Source organism: Manis pentadactyla, chromosome 8 (genome assembly GCF_030020395.1).
Source record: "Manis pentadactyla isolate mManPen7 chromosome 8, mManPen7.hap1, whole genome shotgun sequence".
Taxonomy (NCBI): Eukaryota; Metazoa; Chordata; class Mammalia; order Pholidota; family Manidae; genus Manis; species Manis pentadactyla.
Window position 1 is genome coordinate 93123836 of NC_080026.1, and position 21404 is coordinate 93145239.

General features: G+C 47.3%; 1 protein-coding gene across 3 annotated transcripts; it reads right to left on the bottom strand.

Moving 5' to 3' along the window:
• Positions 1-514: 514 nt before the first annotated feature.
• Positions 515-21191, bottom strand: NODAL (nodal growth differentiation factor). 3 transcript variants are annotated; one of them, XM_057505940.1, is made up of 3 exons: positions 20988-21191; positions 4838-5535; positions 515-3314 (listed from the first exon to the last, which is right to left on the bottom strand). In XM_057505940.1, exons 2-3 carry the CDS (start codon positions 5372-5374, stop codon positions 3162-3164), a joined length of 690 nt encoding a protein of 229 aa, XP_057361923.1. In that variant the 5' UTR covers positions 5375-5535; positions 20988-21191; the 3' UTR covers positions 515-3161. The 3 variants fall into 3 exon arrangements, with proteins under 3 accessions (XP_057361923.1, XP_036784737.2, XP_057361922.1); XM_036928842.2 differs by lacking the exon at positions 20988-21191 and adding an exon at positions 19982-20959; XM_057505939.1 differs by lacking the exon at positions 20988-21191 and adding an exon at positions 6336-7353.
• Positions 21192-21404: the final 213 nt, after the last annotated feature.

Sequence of the window (21404 nt, forward strand, 5' to 3'; positions counted from 1 at the left end):
CCTCCACATGTCTGAAACTAGGATGTGCCATGCGAGCATCAAGACTCCTTGCTGTTCATCCAGTGTGTCTCACATACCAGTGTTGAGAAGAAGAATTCTGCCCTTCGTGTTTCAGATGGGAACAGAGATGCACAGAATAAACTGGCCTTGAAATGTTTTCCTGTCAGGACAGCACAAAGATAGAGTTTGCGGTCTTGAGTGCCAGCTGTGCAGCTTAGTAGCCACATCCCCTCTAACAGGACAAACTCTATAAGCCTCGCTTTCCTTCTCTAAAATAGTGTAAGTTTCCTGAGTGGTTGTGAGGCACATGTAGGATCATGGGGATGCTTAGCCCACTGGCCTGATACATTAGGAATCAGATAAGGATCAACACAGCCCAGATGGCATGATAGGTCAGTCAGTTGGGTCTCTGCTAATCTTGGTGCAAGCTTGTGAGTGGAGAAGGCCTGATTGCAGCCACCACCCAGTTGTGGGACCTCTAGGACTAAAGAATCTCTTACTGGAAGTAAAGCCAAAAGATCTTTCATATATCCTTTACTCTGCCCCAAAGGCAAGTAGTATGTTAACTTGGCAACTTAGGATAGAGGGATCAGGGCTTTAATTAATGCTAATAAAAGTGGAGGCTTTACAAGGTGGAGGTAAACCCTGACTAGTGCTATGAGAGGCTGTTCCCATCTCTTGTATATCCCGTATTTCTGCTGCTCTCATGCATGGACTTTTTTCCACTCCTACCCACTGCTAGGCCCACCGCTTCCCCATCCAGGGAAAGTAATGCATCCATGTTTTTCCACTCAGCTACTGACTTGGCAGCAGACCTTACCTTGAGAGGAAGTTAACTGACTTCTATGAAAGCCCCTTCCTGGCCCACAGGTTAGGGCAGGACTCAGTTCTCAGAGGCAGTATTTCCTCTGACTTACAACGCTCTTCCCAGACTTAAACGCTTTTCCTAGAACACAGTGTCTACAGTACGGACCTGTGTTGCTAGGCTTGGCCCCGAATACCCCTGGCCAAGCAGCAGAATGACCAGAGCGTTCAGCAGGGGTCAGCAAAATGGAATTTCCCTCCTGTGGGCCTGCATCTTACTAGAAGGCAATGCCTTGTCAATGAGGTTTGTACTCTGAGTCAGTAAAGCTGCTAACTGTAAATACTCCCACAAGCTGTAGCCACAAATAGCTTGACCTTTCGCTTTCCTGGCCCTGGCCACAGAACTAGTGAGCACCTACTTAGTAAAGATGCTCTTCAGCTCCAGGACCAGGATATTCACTCCCAAGACCTTCAGTTTGGTAGTGGGCTTGGGTCCAAATGTTTGGTTCCAAAGGCTAAGACCTTGACCTAAAGCTAGGGGAGGAAAAACCTCTAGATGCTATTAAGGACAATGCCCCTGTGGCTTGAGAACAGAGCTGAGCTCTTGACCCTGCCACACCTAGCTGGGTGGTCAGGCCACTAGGCCTCTGGGGTCTCATTTAGGACAGAGGATGGGACAAAAGCTGACCTCACAAGGCCTCCCCAGCTCTGTTTTCTAAGTAGGGTCGGCTACAGAATCCCATTGTGATTCTGAATTGTGGTTAGGGCAGGGTTATTTCCATTCCCGGAAAGGAGCAGCTGGATCAGCTTTGCTGCTGAATCAGGGCACTGAGGTTTCTCATGGCCTGGCTCTAGCCTATCCAACCCCTGCCTGGGCCAGGATTACTACCCTTACTTAACCAAGGCTGCAGGTGAGTTTTGTCTAAGCTCAGTAGGGATTCCCACATGATTGGAATCATTTTCCTAAGGCAGGGGCTCAAGTCAACAGGCTTCTTGAAAAGCAGGGGTAGATCTATTGTGGACTCTTCCTAATATAACGGCCACCTCACCCTGGCAAACAAACAGAAATAGCCTGTTTTGGCGGTGCTCAACAAAGTCATCTGAGAGCAGGCTTGCTGCCTTTGGGGCCTTTTCATTCAAAAGGCAAAGACCTGTGCTCAGCTTGGTGGCAGCTTCCTATAAGCTTGGGTTCTCTTTGCTGTGCCGTCATGTGGAACCTGTAATTAAGCCAGTCCTAGAAACCTGAGCAACAAGAGAGCTGAAAAAGGGTGAATAATGGAGTTCTGGCAGGACCTGGGTTTAACAGGCTTCATAAGCTTTAGAGGGGGATAGGAATGAGGCTCAGAGGATAGTCTTATGGCTTAAAACTCAGGCTTTTGCACCTGCCAACAGGTATTTAACAGGAATGCATTAGGGTTCACCCACTTCCCTTTTACATGAGGAGGCGGCTGAGCAGGGAATTACTCACCTGAGGTCATGCAACTTCTCAGTGGCTAAGCTGTGACCATACCCAAGTATCAGGGCAGGGCCTTCAATCCCTGCTGGTTAGGAAGCTTAGGGCCTCATTAATAGCATTCAATGAGTGACTGAAGCAAACTGTCACCAACTTTAATAAACTCGGATTGTGTCTGCCAGAGCAGGCTGATGCAGGGATGGCTGAGCACTGCAGCTTCTGTAGTCCAACGTGGCCAGTTCTCTTGGACGAGTTCCCGCCTCTCCCTTCAAAGGCACCAGCTGGCCTTGCAGGGCTTTACAATGGTTTTGCTGTTTGTACAACTCATTAGAAGAGACTCACTCCAAGGAGCCTCTGGACAAGGCCAACAGATTGCCACTGGCCAGCCAGAAGGATGTGGGGGCCCCTCTAAACCAGCCTCAGGCAATTATAAACTATACGCTGACCATTTATAATTTAACAGTTATCCTTAATCTTGGGGGGTGGGGGTCAAAGACCACTTTTGAGAATACATAAAAGTTATAGATAACCTTGTCCCACTTTAAAGATAAATGTGCATTATACCCCAACTTCTGCATACAATTTTTTGGGGTTCACCAGATTTAAAAAATCAGGTAAAGAACTCAGACTAGTGCTTTTACTTGCCACTATCTTTTCAGCAAACAGAAAAATCCAACAAGTCCGCTTCACAGGCTTGCTCTTCCCTCTCTTGACAGTGGCCTCTGTTTAGTCAGACTCCACAGTCTTCATTTACAGAGAGGGCAGCCCTTCCTCCTCAGATCTGGTGGACAGAGCAACTTTTCTCCCTCTGTTTCTCCTCAGTGGATTTGATGGTTACTGTGTCTTCCAGGAGCTTCCCAAACTTCCAGAGTACAGGCAAATCCAGCACCCCTCCAGGATCTTTTCAAAGGCACCCACATTCTTCCACAATCATGTCTTTATGATGCTCTAGAAGGACTCTACCATTGTCCACATAGAGCATGCTCAATGGCTTGGTCTTCACTGGGGCACAGCAAGTGGAAGGCACTCGGTGGGGTTGGTATCGCTTCAGCAGACTCTGGAAAAAAAATTAAAATCAGCCTCTGGGTACAAAAATAGAAGAAAATTGTTTTCATAAAGGAATCAGCAATCCAGTACATCAACTCTAATGTTTAAAATAACTTTGAAGGCTGTTAAAAAAAAAAAGTTCAACAGAAGATTCTAAAAGCTGTATCTGGGTAGAACAGTAGCTAACTTGTCTGATCTATTATTCTCGTCTAGACTGAATACCAATTTAAAAAATGTTCCAAGAAATTCCTGGTTGAGCTCCAGAAAAATGAAGCAGAAAAGAGTCATGTGAAAATTCTTGTGGGACTTGTTTTGTTGCCCAGAGAAGGGCAAACAGAGTCAATAGGAGAAAAGGTAAGAACCCGCTGGCGTTCTGGAACTGGGCCCTGTCCCTGTGGTCCAGCAATGTCTTTTCAGATCAGTGTCAGAGTTGGCGACTAGGACTATCTGGGCCTCTTTGTTACTATCTTATTTATTATCTCAGTTCCCTTATTATTATCATACTTAGTATCTCAGTTCCCTTTGACCACACAGCAGGGAGGTTGGTGGGGCGAAGCAGAGCCTGGCAGAGCCCTGGGAGGGCCTTTGCCAGGACTGGCTCTGCCCTCCACCAGTGCTCCCTGGCATGAGCTCAGAGCCTCTGAACCCCACCTGAGGCTTGGCATGGAAGATGTACTACAGGTTCAAGAGAGTCTCATTCTAGGCTTCATGGGGTAAGATAACAGTATGTTTGTCCCATGTGACATTTGAGAGCAAGGCAGGCCACCTGTACTATCAGGGCCACCATGTTAGACTCTATTCTCTTCTCTCTCCATCTCATTCTACTCCTGTTCCTCTCCCTCCACCACCTTCTAGACCTTAGGCTGATTAGTGGCATCTGCGTGTAGCCTCTGGCCTTATCTACTCCTGCAAAATGGATGTCCATAAACATGGCCCATGTTTCATTAGTGAATCAGAGACTTTTAGTAATGATAAAACCACACGTGCCTGCTATCTGCCACCAACTATACATGGGGTACGCATAACATCTCAATTTAGTTCCACAACATCTCTATGAAATATGGCATTGCTATCTGCATTTTACAGATGGGGAAACTGAGGCTGAGAGAGACTATACAACTTGATCAAAATCATACATCTAATATGTAGGAATCAAACCCAGGCCTGTCTATCCCGTGTCCAGATTCTGATCTTCCTTTCCCAGAATGTCAGCGTTGAGGAGGAGCTGATGTAGCTATAACCTCTAGTCTACACCCTCTACCCCTACCTTATGAAAGACAAGAAGGCCTAGGGAAGCATGTGTTCAAGATTACTCAGTGGAGGATGACTTCACACGGGCTCTCTGAGGATGTCACCACTGGTCATTTCTATCCTAGGACCTAGCACAGGACCTGGCATTTTGTAGGTGTTTGAATAACTGTGAGTGAATGAATACAGCAATTTAATAGCAAAGCTGGAGTCTGTCCACCCAATCCAGCAGTACAACCACTTCTCCCCAGCCACTGCCTCCTCTCCTGTGGCTTGACATCACACCTGGATGTATGCATGGTTGGTTGGATGGAACTCCTCCCCGACAGGGTTTGGACATTCGCCCTCACAACGATAGGCATTGTACTGTTTGGGATAGATGATCCAGGAGCCCCATCCAATCAGGTTGAAGTCCACCTGGAACTTGACCTTCCGACACAGTTGGCTTCTGTCTGGCAGGTGATGACGACGGAGCCTCCTGGCCCTCTCCTGAGAGAGCTGGCCCTCTTGGGCCCTCCAGGAGCTCTCAGCTTCCCACAGCAAGGTGCTGCTGCTCAGCCGCCTCTGCTCTGGGGACAGATTGGAGTAGAGCACAAGGAGCACATTGATGACAGGGGGTGTGGGAGGCTGCTGCCGGCACTCTCCAGCCAGACTGGACATCTGCTCTTCCAGCTCCCCAGGGTGCTCTAGCCACTTGGAGAGTGGCTTGGTCACTTCCAGGACCATGCTTCCCAAGGAAAAGGTAACCTGGGATGGAGAGACAGTGAACAGGTCCATCTGAAGATGCTCCAGGCAGTTGGCTGGGTCCTGCTCTGCATCCATTTTCAGCTGGTGGAAAATCTCAATGGACAGTGGGAGCTCAGGGGGATGGTCCACAGTGCTGGACAGCTGCAGCCGCAGCTCAGCCCATACCAGGTCCTCTGCTTGACTCAGGAAGGAGAAATCAAAAGCGAAGGTCCAGTTCTGTCCATTCACCTCCACATCTGGGTGGGAAAAAAACAAGAAGGAAGTGGTGTGAGCAAGGAGCTCTTGCAGCCTCTGTGTATAACCACCACCACAGCTCAGATTTGAGCCCTTACCCTTTTGAATCATCTCTCTTAATCCTCACCCCAACTCTATGAGTTGGAAATATTATTGAAACCAGTTTAGAGATGAGGAAAATTGGGCTTCAAGAGGTTAAATTACCTGCCCAGGGTGTCATTTTTGGAAAGTGGCAGAACCATGAATAAACCTGCATTTGCTCAACTGCAAAGACCACACTCCCAATTGCTGTTCTGCTGCTCTCCTCAAGGCACTCCACAGCCAGAGAACAATTGGTAAAAGTTGGATGAGCTTTTCTCTCTGCTCTTCTCCCCCTTCACACACAGCCTAAGGCAACCCTGAGCTTTCTGACCTAAACCCTGGGCTGCTACTTCCCCTGTGACCCTAGAGCAAGTCACCTATCCAGGCTCCATTTTCTTGTTAGAAACGGTGGCCTGTCCCACAGGCACAGTGAAGTTGACACACATACCATGTGTGGGAAAATGGAAGTTCCTGTGGCCAGGATCCTCACCTTACTCTAAACTACTTGATGATGTAATTGGCCTACTGCTAAGCTAATGCTTCCACACCCATAGGCAATGAGCTATTATTGACCGAGTCACTAATAAAGAGCTCCACCCAGTGCTCTGAGTGGAGGTAGAAATAAAGGTGGATTAGGGACCTGCAGGCTGCTGGAATGCAGACTTGATCCTAGTGCTCGACCTACCACCGGAAGACTAAAGCTGGGTATAAAACCTTTTACCCCAAAAATGTTCTGTTGTCACTTCTTGGTCTCTTGAATCCATAGGGAACTTGCGCAGGGCTGAAACCCTCAGGCAAGACACCATGGAAAGGCTCGGAGCTCTCAGGGAGGCACAGGCAACAGATGCCAGACTGGCTCCCCTCTCCCTCACAGTTCCTAAAGACAGAGGCAAAATTTGAGGAGTTTTTGGCAACCTCACACTTCTACGTGCATTCTAAACATGACTTTGTACTGAGCTCTCAGTTTTCCACCCTGGGTCTCTCCTATCTACCTGCACTGCACTCACCCCCTTCCCATCCTACCTCCCAGGCCATTTACACCTGGGGCAGACACAGCAATCACACCTGGGTGCACACACACCCAACCCTGTTGTACCCACTCAAAACAACTAAACCCAAATGGGATGAAAAGGAATGGGGAAGCACATGCCATTTATTTTTGTCCTGGACTAATTTGGCCTGACGTCTGGGAATAGCACACTACGTGACTTTTCAGGTTATCTAAGAGGGATCTTTAACTTTTTTCAAGCCCAGTTTCCTCTTCTATGCAATGGGACCAGCAAAGCCATTCCCATCTCTGCATTATCTAGAGGACCCAAGGGAATGGGTAAAGAGGTTTAAAGGTTTATTGCTGTGGATAAAATGAGAGTTCCTGTGGCCAGGATTCTCACCTGGCCGTGGTTGACTAGCTCACTGCACACCTGTCGGCAATACATGGCTGTTGACTCTATAAAAAGAGCTCTGCCCACACTATTTACAATAGCCAAGAAATGGAAGCAACCTAAGTCCATCAGTAGATGAATGGATAAAGAGGTGGTACATATACACAATGGAATATTATTCAGCCATAAGAAGAAAACAAACCCTACCATTTGCAACAGCATGGATGGAGCTAGAGGGTATTATGCTCAGTGAAATAAGCCAGGCAGAGCAAGACAAGTACCAAATGATTTCACTCATATGTGGAATATAAGAACAAAGGAAAAACTGAAGGAACAAAGCAGCAGCAGAATCACAGAACCCAAGAAAAGATTAACAGCAAAGGGAAAGGGACTGGGGAGGATGGGTGGGAAGGGAGGGAGAAGTGGGGGAGAAGAAAGGGGGCCTTATGATTAGCATGTATAGTGTGGGGGGGCACGGGGAGGGCTGTGCAACACAGAGAAGACAAGTAGTGATTTTACAGCATCTTACTATGCTGATGGACAGTGACTGTGAAGGGGTATGTAGGGGGGACTTGGTGAAGGGGGGAGCCTAGTAAACATATGTTCTTCATGTAATTGTAGATTAATGATACCAAATTAAATTTTTAAAAAATAATAAAAAACACTTATACAAAGATTTTAAGCTTTAAAAAAAAAAGAACAAAGGAAAAACTGAAGGAACAAAACAGCAGCAGAATCACAGAACCCAAGAATGGACTAACAGTTACCAAAAGGAAAGGGACTGGGGAGGATGACGGGAAGGGAGGGAGAAGTGGGGGAGAAGAAAGGGGGCCTTATGATTAGCATGTATAATGTGGGGGGTGCATGGGGAGGGGTGTGCAACACAGAGAAGACAAGTAATGACTATACAGCATCTTACTACGCTAATGGACAGTGACTAAAGGGGTATGTGGGGGGAACGTGGTGAAGTGGGGAGTCTAGTAAACATAATGTTCCTCATGTAATTGTAGATTAATGATACCAAAAAGAAAAAGAACAGCTCTGCCCAGTGCTCTGGGCATGAGACTGTGGCAGGGCTGCAAGGCTTCAGGAGAGCAGAGCAGAGGCTGGAGTGGTGGCAGCGCTGAGGACAGAGGCCCAGAGGACAGCTGTGCGGGATGACTGTGCAGAGAGGCCCAGAGGTCAGCTGTGTGAGATGACTGTGCAGAGGGGCCCAGAGGATGGCTGTGCAGACAGAGGGACCCAGAGGCAGAGACCGGCTTGCTGCATGCAGACTTGCACTGAGTGAATGGGATTTTAGTGACAGACCTGCCACTGTGAAATTAAAGTTGGGTATAACCCTTTCACCCCAAGAATGTTTTGCTGTCATTTTCTTTGGTCACATCGAATCCACAGTGAACTTTCTGGGGCTGAAACCCATTGGCAAGACAATTGGCGAAAGTCTGCAGGGTTCATTGTTGACCAAGGAAAAAGGCTGCCCTTATGGGAGGGGTGCTTCAGCAGGCTGCCCCTGTGAATGGGGAAATGGTGGAGTGTCCCTCAATGGGTATGTGGTCTGAGATGGCTTGCCTCCTAGAGGACTGGGCCCCACCCCAGGACTGGAGGCAAGTGGAGGTGACACCTGAGGCAGTAGGGGTGGCCCTTAGTATAGTAAGCAGATCCTTTGAGAAGCAGAGTAACCGTGAGGCAGCGGGGACCATGGGTTGGTAGCTTCTCACAGTCTTAAAAAAGTCTACAGTTCACAATGGCATCAAAAAGAATAAAATACCTAGAAATAAACCTAACCAAGGAAGTGAAAGACCTATAACCTGAAAACTACAAGACACACTTAAGAGAAATTAAAGAAGACACTAACAAATGGAAACTCATCCCATGCTCTTGGCTAGGAAGAATTAATATCGTCAAAATGGCCATCCTGCCCAAAGCAATATACAGATTCGATGCAATCCCTATCAAATTACCAACAGCATTCTTCAACGAACAGGAACAAATAGTTCAAAAATTCATATGGAAACATGAAAGACCCCGAATAGCCAAAGCAATCCTGAGAAGGAAGAATAAAATGGTGGGGATCTTGCTCCCCAACTTCATGCTCTACTACAAAGCCGCAGTAATCAAGTCAATTTGCTACTGGCACAAGAACAGAGCCATATATCAGTGGAACAGAATAGAGACTCCAGACATTAACCCAAACATATATGATCAATTAATATATAATAAAAGAGCCATGGACATACAATGGGGAAATGACAGTCTCTTCAACAGTTGGTGCTGGCAAAACTGGATAGCTACATGTAAGAGAATGAAACTGGATCATTGTCTTACCCCATACACGAAAGTAAATTCAAAATGGATCAAAGACCTGAATGTAAGTCATAAAACCATAAAATTCTTAGGAAAAAACAGGCAAAAATCTCTTGGACACAAACTTGAGCAACTTCTTAATGAACATATCTCCCCGGGCAAGGGAAACAAAAGCAAAAATGAACAGGTGGGACTGTATCAAGCTGAAAAACTTCTGTACAGCAAAGGACACCATCAATAGAACAAAAAGGCATCCTACAGTATGGGAGAATATATTCATAAATGACAGATCTGATAAAGGGTTGACATTCAAAATATATAAAGAGTTCACACGCCTCAACAAACAAAAAGCAAATAAGCCAATTAAAAAATGGGCAGAGAACAGACAGTTCTCCAAAGAAGAAATTCAGATGGCCAGCAGACACATGAAAAGATGCTCCACATCGCTAGTTATCAGAGAAATGTAAATTAAAACCACAATGAGATATCACCTCACACCAGTAAGGATTGACACCATCTAATAGACAAACAACAACAAATGTTGGCGAGGTTGTGGAGAGAGGGGAACCCTCCTACACTGCTGGTGGGAATGTAAATTAGTTCAACCATTGTGGAAAGCAGTATGGAGGTTCCTCAAAATGCTCAAAATAGACATACCATATGACCCAGGAATTCCACTTCTAGGAATTTACCCTAAGAATGCAGCAGCCCAGTTTGAAAAAGACAGATGCACCCCTATGTTTATCACAGCACTATTTACAATAGCCGAGAAATGGAAGCAACCTAACTGTCCATCAGTAGATGAATGGATAAAGAAGAGGTGGTACATATACACAATGGAATATTACTCAGCCATAAGAAAAAAACAAATCCTACCAGTTGCAACAACATGGATGGAGCTAGAGGGTATTATGCTCAGTGAAATAAGCCAGGCGGAGAAAGACAAGTACCAAATGATTTCACTCATGTGCAGTATAAGAACAAAAGAAAACTGAAGGAACAAAACAGCAGCAGCAGCACAGAACCCAAGAATGGACTAACAGTTACCAAAGGGAAAGAGACTGGGGAGGACAGGTGGGAAGGGAGGGATAAGGGTGGGAAAAAAAGCGGGCATTACGATTAACATGTGTAGTGCAGGGGGGACATGGGGAGGGCTGTGCAACACAGAGAAGACAAGTAGTGATTTTACAGCATCTTACTATGTTGATGGACAGTGACTGTGAACGGGTATGTGGGGGGGGACTTGGTGAAGGGGGAGCCTATTAAACATAATGTTCTTCATGTAATTGTAGATTAATGATACCAAAATAAAAATAAATAAATAAAGCAAGACCCATCTATATGCTGCTTACAAGAGACTCACCTCAAACCCAAAGACATGCAAAGATTAAAAGTCAAGGGATGGAGAAAGATATTTCATGCAAACGACAGAGAGAAAAAAGCAGGTGTTGCAATACTAGTATCAGACAAAATAGACTTCAAAATAAAGAAAGTAACAAGAGATAAAGAAGGACATAACATAGTGATAAAGGGCTCAGTCCAACAAGAGGATATAACCATTATAAACATATATGCACCCAATACAGGAGCACCAATATATGTGAAACAAATACTAACAGAATTAAAGGAGGAAATATAATTCAATGCATTCATCTTGGGAGACGTTAACACACCACTCACTCCGAAGGACAGATCCACCAGACAGAAAATAAGTAAGGACACAGAGGCACTGAACAACACACTAGAACAGATGGACCTAATGGACATCTATAGAACTCTACATCCAAAAGCAACAGGATACACATTCTTCCCAAGTGCACATGGAACATTCTCCATAATAGACCACATACTAGGCAACAAAAAGAGCCTCAGTAAATTCCAAAAGACTGAAATCCTACCAACCAACTTTTCAGACAACAAAGGTATAAAACTAGAAATAAATTGTACAAAGAAACCAAAAAGGCTCACAAACACATGAAGGCTTAACAACATGCTCCTAAATAATCAATGGATCAATGACCAAATTAAACTGGAGATCCAGCAATATATGGAAACAAATGACAACAACAACACAAAGCCCCAACTTCTGTGGGACAAAGCAAAAGCTGTCTTAAGGGGAAAGTATATAGCAATCCAGGCATATTTAAAGAAGGAAGAACAATCCCAAATGAATAGTCTAATGTCACAATTATCAAAATTGGAAAAAGAACAAATGAGGCCTAAGGTCAGCAGACGGAGGGACATAATAAAGATCAGAGAAGAAATAAATAAAATTGAGAAGAATAAAACAATAGAAAAAATCAATGAAACCAAGAGTGGTTCTTCGAGAAAATAAACAAAATAGATAAGCCTCTAGCCAGACTTACTAAGAGAAAAAGAGAGTCAACACACACCAACAGAATCAGAAACGAGAAAGGAAAAATCACAACGGACCCCACAGACATACAAAGAATTATTAGAGAATACTATGAAAATCTATATGCTAACAAGCTGGAAAACCTAGGAGAAATGGACAACTTCCTAGAAAAATACAACCTTCCAAGACTGACCTAGAAAGAAACAGAAAATCTAAACAGACCAATTACCAGCAATGAAATTGAAGCGGTAATAAAAAAACTACCCAAGAACAAAACCCCCGGGCCAGATGGATTTAACTCGGAATTTTATCAGACATACAGAGAAGACATAATACCCATTCTCCTTAAAGTTTTCCAAAAAATAGAAGAGGAGGGAATACTCCCAAACTCATTCTATGAAGCCAACATCACCCTAATACCAAAACCAGGCAAAGACCCCACCATAAAAGAAAACTACAGACCAATATCCCTGATGAACGTAGATGCAAAAATACTCAACAAAATACTAGCAAACCGAACTCAAAAATACATCAAAAGGATCATACACCATGACCAAGTGGGATTCATCCCAGGGATGCAAGAATGGTACAACATTCGAAAATCCATCATCATCATCCACCACGTCAACAAAAAGAAGGACAAAAACCACATGATCATCTCCATAGATGCTGAAAAAGCATTCAACAAAATTCAACATCCATTCATGATAAAAACTATCAACAAAATGGGCATAGAGGGCAAGTACCTCAACATAATAAAGGTCATATATGATAAATCCACAGCTAACATCATAGAGAACAGTGAGAGGCTGAAAGCTTTTCCTCTGAGATCGGGAACAAGACAGGGATGCCCACTCTCCCCACTGTTATTCAACATAGTACTGGAGGTCCTAGCCACAGCAATCAGACAAAACAAAGAAATACAAGGAATCCAGATTGGTAAAGAAGAAGTCAAACTGTCACTATTTGCAGATTACATGATATTGTACATAAAAACCCCTAAAGACTCCACTCCAAAACTACTAGAACTAATATCGGAATTCAGCAAAGTTGCAGGATACAAAATTAACACACAGAAATCTGAAGCTTTCCTATACACTAACAATGAAGTAATAGAGAAATCAGGAAAACAATTCCATTCACAATAGCATCAAAAAGAATAAAATACCCAGGAATAAACCTAACCGAGGAAGTGAAAGACTTGTACCCTGAAAACTACAAGACACTCTTAAGAGAAATTAAAGAGGTCACTAACAAATGGAAACTCATCCCATGCTCCTGGCTAGGAAGAATTAATATCATCAAAATGGCCATCCTGCCCAAAGCAATATACAGATTCAATGCAATCCCTATCAAATTACCAACAGCATTCTTCAATGAACTGGAACAAATAGTTCAAAAATTCATATGGAACCAAAGAAGACCCCTAATAGCCAAAGCAATCCTGAGAAGGAAGAATAAAGTGGGGGGGGGGCGGATCTCACTCCCCAACTTCAAGCTCTACTACAAAGCCATAGTAATCAAGACAGTTTGGTACTGGCACAAGAACAGAGCCACAGACCAGTGGAACAGAATAGAGACTCCAAACATTAACCCAAACATATATGGCCAATTAATATACGATAAAGGAGCCATGGACATACAATGGGGAAATGACAGTCTCTTCAACAGATGGTGCTGGCAAAACTGGACAGCTACAGGTAAGAGAATGAAACTGGATCACTGTCTAACCCCATACACAAAAGTAAACTCCAAATGGATCAAAGACCTGAACGTAAGTCATGAAACCATAAAACTCTTAGAAAAAAACATAGGCAAAAATCTCATGGACGTAAACATGAGTGACTTCTTCATGAACATATCTCCCCAGGCAAGGGAAACAAAGGCAAAAATGAACAAGTGGGACTATATCAAGCTAAAAAGCTTCTGTACAGCAAAGGACACCATCAATAGAACAAAAAGTATCCTATGGTATGGGAGAATATATTCATAAATGACAGATCCGATAAAGGATTGACATACAAAATATATAAAGAGCTCACACACCTCAACAAACAAAAAGCAAATAATCCAATTAAAAAATGGGCAGAGGAGCTGAATAGACAGTTCTCTAAAGAAGAAATCTAGATGGCCAACAGGCACATGAAAGATGCTCCACATTGCTAATCATCAGAGAAATGCAAATTAAAACCATAATGAGATATCACCTCATACCAGTAAGGATCGCCATCATCGAAAAGACAAACAACAACAAATGTTGGCAAGGTTCTGGAGAAAGGGGAACCCTCCTACACTGCTGGTGGGAATGTACATTAGTTCAACCATTGTGGAAAGCAGTATGGAGGTTCCTCAGAATGCTCAAAATAGAAATACCATTTGACCCAGGAATTCCACTTCTAGGAATTTACCCTAAGAATGCAGCACTCCAGTTTGAAAAAGACAGATGCACCCCTATGTTTATCGCAGCACTATTTACAATAGCCAAGATATGGAAGCAACCTAAGTGTCCATCAGTAGATGAATGGATAAAGAAGAGGTGGTACATATACACAATGGAATATTACTCAGCCATAAGGAAAAACCGATCCTACCATTTGCAACAACATGGATGGAGCTAGAGGGTATTATGCTCAGTGAAATAAGCCAGGCGGAGAAAGACAAGTACCAAATGATTTCACTCATCTGTGGAGTATAAGAACAAAGAAAAACTGAACGAACGAAACAGCAGCAGAATCACAGAACCCAAGAATGGACTAACAGTTAGCAAAGGGAAAGAGATTGGGGAGGATGGGTGGGAAGGGAGGGATAAGGGCGGGGAAAAAGAAAGGGGACATTACGATTAGCATGTATAATGTGGGTGGGGGGTAAACGGGGAGGGCTGTGCAACAGAGAAGACAAGTAGTGACTCTACACCATCTTACTACGCTGATGGACAGTGACTGTAATGGGGTTAGTGGAGGGACTTGATGAAGGAGGGAGCCTAGTAAACACAATATTCTTCATGTAATTGTAGATTAATGATACCAACATAAATAAATAAATAAAAGTCCCTAAAATAAAAAAAACTAAAAAACTTTTTAAAGTCTACAGGGGAGACCCAAGAATTGGCAGTATGAGAACGCAAGCTGCAAAGTTCTGTGGATTCCCTGAGGAAGGAGGTAGCATTGATGTGGGAGGAGGCAGCACGAGAGCACCGGCAGCAAGGTGCCATTGGAGACGAGAAGGCAGCACTGCCAGGTGTTCTGAAGGAGGAAGAGGCCATCAAGGAAAACGATGAACTCCTGAGGGAAGCACAGGCAGAGATGGCATGAGAACATCAGCTGCGAAGCATTTTGCTGAAGGTAAGAGACCTTCTGAAGACAGCTGGCATTGTTGCGAGGCACTGTAGTAGAGGAGGCACTAGGGGGAGTGGAGAGAAAGGTGCCATCGGCCCCAGAAATGGAGGAGCTGGGGAAGGATGAAGGGGTGGTGCCAGAGGCACTGGCCCCTCCTGCATTGAAAGCACACCCAGTCGTTGTAAAGAAAATAAAGACCCAGTAGCTGAAAATTCCCCAAGGAGGAGCAGCCCCCTGCCCAGATCATGGAGCACTCTATGGTCCTCCCCTATACTCAGGTTGAGCCGGTGGCTGTGGGACTTAGGGATCGAAGGAATTGTTCCGTCGGGATCAGAGATGGGAAAGCTGTCTTCCCTGACAGTGCAGCCCGCCTTGAGGCAGTGATTACAAAATGCAAGGTGACATGTACAGTAGCTGAAGCAACGAGAACCCAGAAAGAAATAAGACCTGTTACTCACAGGAGGAATTTGAGGGGCCTCATGAGGGTTACGAGGACCCAGATGTGGGTTGATTGGATACGCGCAGGAGTATATGGAAGGAAATTAGATGGGAAGCCAAATAGGACCTTACCTGTGTTATGGCAACAACTGAAACCAGAGCAGCAGTTCCAGCCATTAAGACCAAAGAGGCAGAGGTCAGAGACAGAGCCACGAGGCCGGCCCGTGTGTCTGCAAGACTTTTTGCTGGAGAGGCTGGAGAACAATGTTCAAGCTTCCTTGCACAGGGACCATTGCAGAGGACTAAGGGCACAGAGATTGAGAGGAGAGGAGAGAATCTTGGAGGGGTGGAGTGTGGATAAAATGAGAGTTCCTGTGGTTAGGATTCTCACCTGGCCATGGTTGACTACCTCATGCACACCTGTGGGCAGTACATGGCTGTTGGCTCTATAAAAAGATCTCTGCCCAGTGCTCTGAGCACGACACTGTGGCAGGGCTGCAAGGCTGTAGGAGAGTGGAGCAGAGGCTGGAGTGGTGGCAGCACCGAGGACAGAGGCCCAGAGGATGGCTGTGCGGGATGATTGTGCAGAGAGGCCCAGAGGATGGCTGCGTGGGATGGCTGTGTGGACAGAGCGGCCCAGAGGCAGAGACCGGCTTGCTGCTTGCAGACTTGCTCTGAGTGAACGGGATTCTAGTGACTGACCTGCCACCTGGAAATAAAGTTGGGTATAACCCTTTCACCCCAAGAACATTTTGCTGTCATTTTCTTTGGTCACACTGAATCCATAGCAAACTTGCCTGGGGCTGAAACCCATTGGCAAGACAATTGCTACATAAAAATCGCGTTTATTTATTAGAAATAAAAACTAACCCTTTTGTGAAGAGACCCCACAGGCAGTGATCATCTCCAATTTAGGTCCACTCTGGGCACACCACAAAACTGTTTATTTTTTTATTGTCTTATAGAGCATCTTTGGTCAGATAGTGAGTGTGGATAAAGTGAAGGTTCCTGTAGCAAAGATTCTCACCTGGCCCTGGTTGGCTGGCTCACTACACATGTGTGGGCAATACGTTGTTATTAACTCTATAATAAAGAGCTCTGTCCAGTGTTCTGTGTGACACAGTGGCATGGCCACATGGCTGCTTCAGGGCTGCACAGCTGCAAAGACTGGAGTGGTAGCAGCGCCAAGGACAGAGACAGACGGCTGTGGGGGCAGAGAGGCCCAGAGGCAGAGACCGGCTTGCTGCACGCAGACTTGCTCTGAGTGGACGGTATTCTAGTGATTGACCTGCCACCATGGGAATGAAGTTGGGTATAAACCCTTTCACTCCAAGAACGTTCCACTGTCATTCCTCAGTCTCACTGAATCCTGGATTTGCTCAACTACAAAGACCCCACTCCCAATTGCTGTTCTGCTGCTCCCTCAAGACACACCACAGCCAGAGAACAACTGGTAAAAGTTGGATGAGCTTTTCTCTCTGCTCTTCTCCCCCTTCACACACAGGCTAAGGTACCCCTGAATTTGTTAGGGACTGAAACCCATTGTCAAGACAGTGAGTGAATTTCTCTGAGAAATCCAGCCTGCACTGTAAGGGGGCAATTCCCAGCTTCAAGCTCCCAGCAGCTTCTCCCAGCCCACCTCCAGCTGCTCTCACTTAATTTCCACTTCCCTCCTCATTAGCACCTGCAGGGGGCAATAACCGGCCTCTGGCTGGCAACTCTCCCAAGGTGTTGGGACGAGGCTGACATTGCCCACTGCATCACCACCTGGCCACCTGGGGATTAAGTGGGACATGTAGCAACTACTGGCCACCTGTATACCCAGACTTAAAAAAACATTTTACCTCAAGTATCCACAAATGGCCTTTTAGATGAAGGCATTCTAGCTCAGTGGTGAAGAGCAGGGGCCCTATTGTCTCCCAAGATAGTTCAAATTCTGTCTCTTGCTGTTTAACATTGGTCAGGTTACTTTCCTTCTCTGGGCCTTAGTTTCCCTCTTTGTAAAAGGGAGGCAGTGACAGTATCCATCTCTCACAGAGGGTTTATGATTTTCTGAGAGAACATGTAACACAGTTGGCCAGCGCAACAACCAAAGAGCAATCAATACACACTGTCATCAACTACCTCCGTATTGCCCAGGGCCATAGTTAGGAGTGGAAAATGTCCAGCCAGGCAGTGAGGGACCTGGACAAAGGAGCTAAGTTGTCTTTAACAGGATGGGCAATGTATTGGGAGTCCTCCATCCCGCTGGAAGTCTTTGACTCCATGACCTCACCCCCAGCCAGGGGCTCCCTGGAACTCTGTGCTGACAGGTTCAACTCTTAGATGCGACTCTGGTTCTTTTTAGGATGGGGTGCCTAATCCCTTGGGGGTCACTGATGCCTGATACAAGCTAAGAATGCTTCCCCCAGAAAAAACTGTATCTTCAACTTGTACAACAAATGTGATTTGGGGTAGGTATCAGGAAAAGGTTCATGGACACCTGAAACCCATCCATGCATTGAATGCAGACCTGGCCACACAGACCTCAGCGATATCTTGACCCACCTCCAATCTAAAGAAGGAAGTGGACAGGCTCTTGTCCTTGGGTTCCCTGCACCCAAACAGGGTGTTGAGACTGGGTTAGGGCTTGGGGCACTGCAGAAAGGAGGGTGCGGGTATGACGCTGAGTGCCCAACTCTACATTATTATAAGCGATTAGGGTAATTACAATTAACTGCCTCTCTTACCATGTACTAGCATTGTCTCCTTAGATCCTCCCCACCATTATCACTGTTTTGCAGATGTGAAACTGAAGGTCCAAGGTGACAGTGGTTAAACAGTGCCAGTCCCAGATGCAAATTCAGCTTGGTTAGACTCTGACACCCATTTCCCCGCTATCCTGGTACTGCTTACTAATAAACCCAAGAGGGAAAGGAGCCAATTTAGGACATCACTTTCTCCATCAGTCTCCCTCCAGGCAGGGCTCTTCTTTATACTGTAAAACAATGAAGCCTATTCACAACAATGTGAATGTACTTAATGTCACAGACCACTTAAAAATGGGTAAAATGGTCAGTTTTGTTATGTATATTTTACCACACACACACACACACACACACAAATGAGGCAGAAAGCCAATCCTCTATTTTACAAAAGGAGGAAACTAGAGAAATTCAACTGATAAGCCTGGGACACACGGAATTGGAAAGCAGGGTTTGAGGGGCCCCAACTGAGTTTTCCAGACTCACAGACTGTCAAATCACCACAAAAACAGAGGGAGTGAACTGGCAGTTACGCGCCAACCCCACCCCCAACCCCCTGACAGCGACCTTTGCCCAGTCACCCCCACCTCCCCTACTCCCCAGTTTTCTGGCGGAGGGGCCAAGCATTCCAGTAATTTTCAAATTGCGGCCCCACCCCCACCCCCACGGGTGTTCCTAGTCTGGCTGGTCCCCAGATGACCCTTCCGGAGAGGGTCACCAGCCGTCTGACCCCAGACTCTGCAGGCCAGGCAGCTAGCAGACCCCACCCCCAGACCACAAGGGGCTGGCGGGTGGCCAGTTAGATCAGATTATCGGATGTGGATTGCGCCCCAGCCCGGACGAGGACTGTCTGGCCCCGGCAGGCGGAGGGAGGCAGGGGTCTGCCCCCAACACGGGGTGTCAGGATGTGGATTGTGCGGGGTAAGGAGGCCCCGCAGGAAGGACTCCCTGCCCAGCTCCCACCTGCCTGCCGCGCCCGGGGCCCAGAACACGCTGCCCGTCCTCGAGGGAGATAATCCCAGGCCTCCAGGGTCGCTGACACCCCTGTCCTACCCCGGCCCCCGCCAAATCTAGACCCTGAACCTGGTGTCACTCGGGACACTGGCACCGCTCTAGCCTGGGCTTGAGAACCCAAGCCTGCCTCAGTTCTCAGGTTCGAGGCATCCCACCTCTAGTCCGGATCTCTGAATCCTAATTCATGATGCTGCATGCTTGATACCCGGTTGCGAAGCTACCTCTCAGCCTGAGGCACTCCCAGCGCCAGACCCTGGGGCCCATTCACCCTCGCTCGCAAAAAGAAAAAATAAATACGACATGACAAAAATTGTAGCAGCAATCGCTGTCGTTTATTACTCTGCCCGGTTTCGTGCTAGGCTTTTCAAGTGCTCTGCCGCCTACCTCTCGCTAGTCTGACAAGGCAAGTGCTGTTATTCCTACCCTACAGATGCGCACGGGGGTTATGTAACAAGACCGCACAGTCAAGGACTGGCGCAATCAGGCCCCCACCCTACGGCCCGGCGCCCTACCCACCCTAAACCAAGACCCAGAGCGCAGAGTTCTCGGCCCGGGACCCATCCCGGTTGTCAGAATCGCCTCCACCCAACACCCCTGAGCCCCATGCTACTGCAGACACCGAGAACCCGACCCCGACCCCGGACGCGCCCTCCAAGCGCGACCTCCACAGCGCTGCCCAAGCACAGAGCCACAGTCCCCCGCCCGCTCCAGCGCCCTTCCTGAGTCGCGAAGCGGGACTGCTGGCCCCAGCGCCCGGGGTGCTTAGCGGTCGGGAGTGGGGTACTGCAGCCTACCTTGCGCCTGCAGGCTGCGGATGATGTCCGCCCGGGGCAGTGGGTCGCGGTAGAGGCTCAGCATATACGCTAGAGGTGACGGCGACGAGGGCTGCCCCCGCGTATGTAGGGTCGCCGTCGCGGCGCCAACCTGGAGCAGGACCCACCCGGCGTGCACGAGGAGCAACAGCAGGCGGTGGGCGTGCATGGTGGGCTGGCGGGGCTTGGAAGTGCGCCTCCTTCTCCTTATAAACTGGGCCCTCGCAGCCGCTCCGCCCCCACTGTTCCTCCCTGGGGGAAGCTGTAAGATCATACACCCCCAGCCCCCACCCCCGGGGCGGGGGCATGTGGCCCCCCAGAGGGACCACCTGCTGGCGGCGGGCAAGACCCGGATAGGGAGGAGACCCACAAAGCCGGAGGAGCCTTTAGGTCCAGGGACCGTCCAATTTGCTGGGTCTGGACGCCCTGACACTCTTCTACTCCAGATACTAAAGGCCTTGTTTCTGAGACACAGCAGTTCTGTTGCTGGCAGATTCCCAGGTCAGAACTGTGGCTTCGTTGCTCAGCTTCACCTGGGACCCCTGCCTTTTCCTGTCCCTCCAGGCTTCAAATGGATGTCTGGCTCAACAAGGAGTAGGTAGGGAATGGCGGTGGATCCTGGCGGCTCTCAGGCAGGGTGTGGCCCCACACTGGCCTAGATCCTTCAGCCCAGCCTAGCCAGAGGCAGCCTTCCAGGACACTGTCCAGAGGACCTCTGGGAGCACCCCTGGCCTTGTGAGGGAGCATCGGTCTGGAGGGCAGCCTCTGGGAAATTACTGGGTGCTGGAACAAACGTGAGCTCCAAAGGAAGGCCCTCCTTCCAATACTGAAGTGCTCTCCTGGAGAAGACGGGGCAGGAGTGACCGGGATGAAATGAAAGTGCACAGCAGAAACCGGAACCGGTGCCTAACTAATGGGGTTATCCTGGTCCCCACGAGTGGGGCACCTGTGGTAGCATCGGGCTCTTCCCTTCACAAGCACAACTCACCCGTGATCTCAGTTAAAAGGTGTGGCCCATGATGTCCACGTCCTGCATCCCCCGTCTGCTCGGGCACTTACCCCAGGAGACCTGAGTTTCAGCTCAGGACTCACTTCCCTCCCTCTGGGCCAGGCTTTCCTCATCTGCACAGGAGGGATCCCTACCTGCCGCCCTTCCAGACACAAAGGCAGGTCAGACCTGGAATTACCTTTAAAGAAATGTAAATCCCTACCCCTAGTCCCGCCCAAAATATTTTCCTTAACACAGAAGGGCTCTTTGCCCCACCCTGCACCCTGTCATTTCCTGCTGACTCACATTTACTAAAACTCTACGTGCGCGCGCACTCTTGGCTTCTTTTACTTCATTCCTCAGAGCAACAAAGAACCGTGGGCTCAGCCCCGAACAGGTGTTAGACAGTGGGAGGAG